Source organism: Mizuhopecten yessoensis, unplaced genomic scaffold (genome assembly GCF_002113885.1).
Source record: "Mizuhopecten yessoensis strain PY_sf001 unplaced genomic scaffold, ASM211388v2 scaffold10587, whole genome shotgun sequence".
In the NCBI taxonomy this organism is placed as follows: Eukaryota; Metazoa; Mollusca; class Bivalvia; order Pectinida; family Pectinidae; genus Mizuhopecten; species Mizuhopecten yessoensis.
Genome location: NW_018408621.1, coordinates 12 through 7,411, shown reverse-complemented (window position 1 = coordinate 7,411; position 7,400 = coordinate 12). Strand labels below are relative to the sequence as shown.

The 7,400-nt window shown below is 35.1% G+C and overlaps 1 protein-coding gene across 3 annotated transcripts; it reads left to right on the top strand.

The window, feature by feature from the left end:
- The first annotated feature begins 623 nt into the window (after positions 1–623).
- Positions 624–7,083, top strand: LOC110461176. 3 transcript variants are annotated; one of them, XM_021514521.1, is made up of 6 exons: positions 624–775; positions 1,235–1,423; positions 1,501–1,803; positions 2,465–2,524; positions 5,060–5,119; positions 6,937–7,055. In XM_021514521.1, the coding sequence occupies exons 1-6, from the start codon at positions 631–633 to the stop codon at positions 7,038–7,040; spliced, it is 861 nt and encodes a 286-aa protein (XP_021370196.1). In that variant the 5' UTR covers positions 624–630; the 3' UTR covers positions 7,041–7,055. The 3 variants fall into 3 exon arrangements, with proteins under 3 accessions (XP_021370196.1, XP_021370197.1, XP_021370198.1); XM_021514522.1 differs by lacking the exon at positions 5,060–5,119 and having other exon boundaries at positions 6,937–7,076; XM_021514523.1 differs by lacking the exons at positions 2,465–2,524; positions 5,060–5,119 and having other exon boundaries at positions 6,937–7,083.
- The last annotated feature ends 317 nt before the right edge of the window (positions 7,084–7,400 follow it).

Sequence of the window (7,400 nt, the reverse complement as noted above, 5' to 3'; positions counted from 1 at the left end):
TGGCAAGGCACCTTAACCTGCCTATCCAAAATTGCCCAATCTGGAATGAATCGGGACGGTGCTTGGAGAAAAGTACCGGATCATCAACCAACAAACCCGCTTCACTCCAATGATAAGCGCGCTATATCCGTTTGTTTCCCTTCCCGGTGGGTATTTGACAAGCTGGTTCAATGCTATTGGTCTGCTGACTCACACGTTGGCTGCTACTTGCCAGTGTATGAGACTAACAGATGCTGTAAAATGTAGTGGATGCAATATCTGCATCTCGGTGTGCCAATTCGTCACTTAATTATGATATTTTTCTCATTTTCACTGAGTTTTGATTAGTTATCTTTTGCAAAAACTTATGTTGACTATATGTTTACCTTTCAAAAATATATTTTCCAAGTTTCTACGCCATATCCAAATGTTCATCTTGGGACGAATCGTCGTGAATTTTTTCCAGCTTCTGTATCTTCAATCTCTTTGTCGTTGTTTGCACACAATCAGTATCATTAATCAACGATGTGGTCATTGTTAATTTTGAACTCAGCCGAATGGCTTATTGTTTTCAATCAATGATTTAAAAACATATGATTCGAGACAGAGTGCAGTGAGAATGTATTTTGATGTTTCATTACAGAGCTAACAATGTGGAATATATGGCATTCCATTTGTGAAATGATATTCAATATTTCCGATCACGACGACCTTGCCAGATTAGCTACAATCATTAAGGAGGCATTTTATGAAGCTACAGGCGAAAGGCGGTTAGATAAACTTGTTTTTGAAAAAAGTAAGTAGATGTTAAAAACATTTTCCATTATAACTGAGAGTAAATTTGAGAAAATCAAAAATAGTCATGGCGGTGTCGATTTCAAAATATCTTAAATCGTGGAAGTTCACAACCATATTGATTGGTGGTGTAATCTTTTACACGTTTTGACATTTATAACTAGTTGACCGACGTACGAATATGCAATATTGATATAATTTGTTTGTTTGTTTGTATCTAGGACATGATCGATAATCCATGTTTTATCGAAACAAAATACTTATTTTTTCTGATTGATTCCAATCTCCTACATTTATGCAGACATTTATTCAAATTGATGCGAATAGTTATTCTCCTCTTCCAAGTATGCTGACATCATCTCGATATATTGACGGTGTCATATCCCCCTTACTCATTAATAAACGAATGCTAGAGATCAAGTTGTATATATATACAGATATAGGTAAATATATCTTTCAGAATGTATACGAGTTATCATTCAAATCAAAGCGGCCAACAGTCTGTCAGAAGCGCCTGCAGTCTGTCTAGCTGAACAGTTCAAGCATTATCTATTGGATGGTGGGTTAAAATTATCAGAAGAATCAAATGCCATTTTAGAAGTAGACGAATCAAGCATCAACATAACACCGGAGCATATGCCTGGAGATGGTAAGTTACATAGTTTTTGATCTGATATTAACGTCCGTTGAATTTGTAAACTCATGCCTTTACTTTGTTGTTTTTAGGACATCCGCTTGTGAACATTAGCCACCAAGAGTTTTCCGTTCCTAATAGCGAGTCGGTCATCTTGCAAACATATATCATCTCATCATCACCAGCTTCGTCAATCGAGTGGTTTCAGATAAAAGCTGAGGATAACGAGATTTCTTTAGAAATAAACAGCAAGAAATACTATGGAGGCTCTGAGCTGTCACCTTCTCTGATCATCCGAAACGTCAATGTTAATGATCAAGGATGGTATATTTGTCGGGCTACAAATAACAATGGAACTGGATGTAGCAATAAAACGTTCGTTCGGATAAACAATGGTACGTATTTCTTATAACTAATATGCAAGGTTTGGAGGGCGAAAATATCACAATATTATCTATTCATATAGTTTAATACTTTTGTTTGCACTGAAGTAAAACTATGATCAATATGGAACGACAAAAATAATAAGGCATTCAATATTAACTACCAGCACTTCCCTCTTCTCATCATATCGGCTTGGTCTGCAGATCATATTGACATGGATATTGACGGGGCAATACGTTATATAAGCGTGAGATGTTTTGATCGATTCGTTTTGACGCAGAAATAGGCCTAAACAAATGAGACACATCTCTGGTCTAGACAGGACGTGTTATAACTGTTGTATTAGGATGGATACACATTTTGTTCTCTTTTTTTTTATATATACTCTGAAATGATCGCAAACAATAAGTTATTTTGCCATTGCAAGCAAATGGCAATATCCAACTCAAATAAAGAATATTTTCTTTATTTCTTCTTAACATTAAGGTTTTACATTGTACAAAAAATACATTTAATAAGTCTATCTATATTGCTAAAGTAGCCCTAGCATTTCGAAGACGGATGTATAACTATGTTATCTATTAATATGAGTAAAGGGAATTAACGCATTGTAGTAAACATAATGAACAACTTGCACAGAATATAGCTTAACTATTGTTATTTGATAAACAGAACCAGCAGGAACAGAAGACAAACCTGGAATATTGGGAAAAGATATCAGTGACATCCAAGGTAGGATCCTAATTATATACACTGTATTTCGCTTTACTAGCAAACGTATCGATGAATGCACACCCAATATATAACAGGAGATGCGCAGTCTTCAGTGACATTCACCCAATACGTATTGCTCCGCTTACTGGAGTTTTCATATCCTAACCCAACAATACAACGGAACAAGCTGCTCACAATTGTATGACGCTCTAATCAGTAAATGTGGGAATTATGGCTTATGCATTTCAGGCTGTTACATTTAATGAATGGATCACAAGTAAATACGTTTTAGGAATCAATTTCATTTCTGGTGATCAGATTAATAAATAAAATAGTAATAAACCATTCATAGAAAAAAAACATTAATATAAGAAATAGTCTATTTTTGAAAGATAATGAGGTATTCGCCTTACTTAATAAAATCTGTTTCTATCAATGGAATAAAAAAGGAAAAACGTAGTCAATATCGTCAACAGCGATGTGAATCAATAAGCCAAGTAATTATTATGCTACTTGCAAGGTACAGAGTGTAGCATAACAAATGTAAAACGAATTCCGATCAAACAAACAAATAAAGTAGCATATGATCATGATCAGTTCCTGATTGGTCTTTGTGTAATGGCCGTTAAAAGTACTTCATCCTACTCATCGGTATGTTTGAGGCAATTATGTAGGCTACAAGTCACAAAAACAAATCCATACCCAGCAGTAAAATCGTTCACAAAGTACAATATTTGTACTGCTCCTTACCAAACAAAATCTCCAATAACGAGAGACAAGCCGATAGCAACTAAAACATTTATCAAAGACATCCAAAGTATGATGCTGATCTTGTACACTGTACCAAGTTAAAAAAAAACTACAAAGAGGGTATTCAAAGTACACTGACATCTATACATAAGCGCAGCCTGTTTAGATGAACTCTACGAATGCGATAAAACATTAAGTTTAAAACAAAGCATAAAACCGGTACTTCTCCGATTTTTACTTTGATTTCGAATGTTAAGTAAATGAGATACTTCGATTTAAGGAATCTAAGACAGATCATAGGTTGTCAGATGTATTCCATTTTTCACTCTATCATGTAGTTGATTTAGTGCATTCTTGTATGCAAATGGAGCAGTATATTCAACAGTAAAGTGATACACATCAGTGAGATTCATGATCTACAAGATGTCACTGATAAGTTTGTCGAACGGTATGAGAAATCTTAAACCAGCCAACGATGCACGACCTCCTATAACTATAGTATTACTTAATCAGTCGATATCTGTTTTAGGCAAAATTTGCAGTTCCGCTTACAACTAAAGGTTATTGTTAAAATAAACCATATTTTTATGGTGTAATACTTACCATAATTTCAGTATACATATTAAATACATACACCTCATTGTGGGCAGAGGGGCGGGGCCCATTAGGGAGACAGTAGGGAAAATTATTAAAATCCTTCATCTTCTGTATTAATGGTTGAATTTGAACCAAATTTAGTGAAGAGCATCCGTGGCCAAAAGGGACTTAATTGTATATACACGGAATGTATCCCCCCAACCATGGGTCAGGGGGGCGGGGCCGAACAGAATGCTGAACTTTGAGCATTATCGAGATACCCGCCCTATAACCATGTTAACAATTGCTGAGCATCAGGAGAAAAAACACAATCTTGATAAAATGTTTGACTTTTGGGTATGGCCTCCTCCCGAGTGATTAGGTTTATGTGCCATGACTTTGAAATAGTTGAGATCCCCACCGCAATACTATATACGTATATAACATTGCTGAGCTTAAGCAGACAAACGCAATCATGATTTTAATATTGACTCTTAGGTCTTGCCCCTACCTAAGGAACTTCATTCTTTGGCCATAACTTTGAAACGGTGGAGATTCCAACAGCAAGTTTGTCATCTTGCAGACATATATCATCTAGTCACCACCAGCTTCGTCAATCGCGTGGTTGAAGATAAAAGCTGATGATAACGACATTTCTATAGAAATATACAGCAAAACATACTATTGAGGCTCTGACCTGTTGATGATCAAGGTATCGGGCTATAAATAACAATGGTCTGGATGTAGCAATAAAACGTGCGTAGAAGGTAAAGAAATAACCATCAGTCTCAAGAGGAAATTAACTTATCAGCCCAAATGTGTTATTGTTGCTGCATGAAATGAGAATCATAAGACAAATGACCCGCCTAACGGATAGAAAAAATAAAAAAGAGCATTTTCTTTTGGCTGGCAGAGGTTGTGTGAACAGTATAGATACCTCATTATATATGTACAAAACTTACAGACATTATTGTTAAAAGCATATAATCCGATGGATAACTCAAATAAAGAATATTTTCTTCATTTAGTTTTAACATAAAGGTTTTACATTTTACAAAAATTACATTTCATAGGTCTATCTATATTGCTAATGTAGCCCTAGCATTTCGAAGACGGATGGATGACTATGTTATCTATCAATATGAAAAAAGAGAATTAACGCATTGTTGTAATTATAATGAACAGCTTGCACAATGTATAGCTTAACTATTGTTATTTGATCAAAAGAATCAGCAGGAACAGAAGACAAACCTGGAATATTTGTAAAAGATACCAGTGACATCCAAGGTAGGATTATAATTATATACACTGTATTATGCATTACTAAATGAGTAGATGAATACACAACCAATGTATAACAGGAGATGCGCAGTCTTTACTGACATTCACCCAATAAGTATTACTCCGCTTACTGGAGTTTTCATATCCTAACCTAACAATACAACGGGATAAGCTACACACAATTGTGTGACGCTCTAAACAGTAGATGTGGGAACTATGGCTTATGTATTTCAGGCTATTACATTTAATGAATGGACCACAAGTTAATAAGTTTTAGGAATCAATTTCATTTCTGCTAATCAGATTTAAGAATTAAATAATAACAAACCATTCATAGACAAAAAGCGTGAATATAAGAAATAGTTTTTATTTTGGGAAGATTATGAGGTATTCGCCTTACTTGATAAAATCTGTTTCTATAAATGGAATAAAGGAGAAAAAACGTAGTCAATATCGTCAACATCGATGTGAATCAATAAACCAAATAGTTCTTATGCTACTTGCAATGTAGCATAACAAATGTAAAACACATTCCGATCGAGTAAAAACGAATAAAGTAGCATATGATCATGATCATTTCCGGATTGTTCTTTGTGTAATGGCCTTTAGAATACTTCTTCCTACTCATAAATATGTTTGAGGCAATAACGTAGGCTACAAGTCACAAAAACAAATCCATATCAAGCAGGAAAATCATTCACAAAGTACAATAACAATATTTTTACTGCTGATTATTAAACAAAACTTCAGTATACATATTCAATACATACACCCAAACTTGTAGCCCATCAAGAAAGGATTAACAAAACTTGGCCCCTTACCCTCTCTTAACTCATATTTCGACGAATAGTGTGCCTCATTGTGGGCAGAGGGGCGGGGCCCATTAGGGAGACGGTAGGGAAAATTATTAAACACCTTCATCTTCTGTATTAATGGTTGAATTTGAACCAAATTTAGTAAAGAGCATCCGTGGCCAAAAGGGACTGAATTGTTTATACACGGAATGTATCCCCCCAACGATAGGTCTGAGGGGCGGGGCCAAAAGGAATGCTGAACTTGAGCATTATCGAGATTCCCGCCGTATAACCATGTTAACAATTTCTGAGCATCAAGAGAAAAAACACAATCTTGATAAAATGTTTGACTTTTGGGTATGGCCTCATCCCGAGTGATTAGGTTGCTGTGCCATGACTTCGAAATAGTTGAGATCCCACCGCAATACTATATACGTATATAACATTACTGAGCATAAACCGACAAACGCAATCATGATTTTAATATTGACTCTTAGGTCTTGCCCCTACCTAAGGAACTTCATGTTTTTGGCTATAACTTTGAAACGGTGGAGATTCCAACAGCAAGTTTGTCATCTTGCAGACATATATCATCTAATCATCACCAGCTTCGTCAATCGCGTATGTTGCTGCATGCAATGATAATCATAAAACAATTGACCCGCCTAACGGATAGAAAAAATAAAAAAGAGCATTTTCTTTTCGCTGGCAGAGGTTGTGTGAACAGTATAGATACCTCATTATATATGTACAAAACTTACAGACATTATTGTTAAAAGCATATAATCCGATGGATAACTCAAATAAAGAATATTTTCTTCATTTAGTTTTAGCATAAAGGTTTTACATTTTACAAAAATTACATTTCATAGGTCTATCTATATTGCTAATGTAGCCCTAGCATTTCGAAGACGGATGGATGACTATGTTATCTATCAATATGAAAAAAGAGAATTAACGCATTGTTGTAAACATAACGAACAGCTTGTACCAAGTATAGCTTAACTGTTATTGTTATTTGATAAACAGAACCAGCAGGAACAGAAGACAAACCTGGAATATTGGTAAAAGATACCAGTGACATTCAAGGTAGGAACCTATTCATATACACTGTATTATGCATTACTGAATGAATAGATGACTACACAACCAATACATAACAGGAGATGCGCAGTCTTCAGTGACATTCACCCAATGCGTATTGCTCCGCTTACTGGAGTTTTCATATCCTAACCTAACAATACAACGGGACAAGCTACACACAATTGTGTGACGCTCTAAACAGTAGATGTGGGAACTATGACTTATGCATTTCAGGCTGTTACATTTAATGAATGGACCACAATTTAATAAGTTTTAGGAATCAATTTCATTTCTGCTGATCAGATTTACGAATTTAATAGTAATAAACCATTCATAGACAAAAAGCGTGAATATAAGAAATAGTTTTCTTTTTTGGGAAGATTATGAGGTATTCGCCTTACTTAATAAAA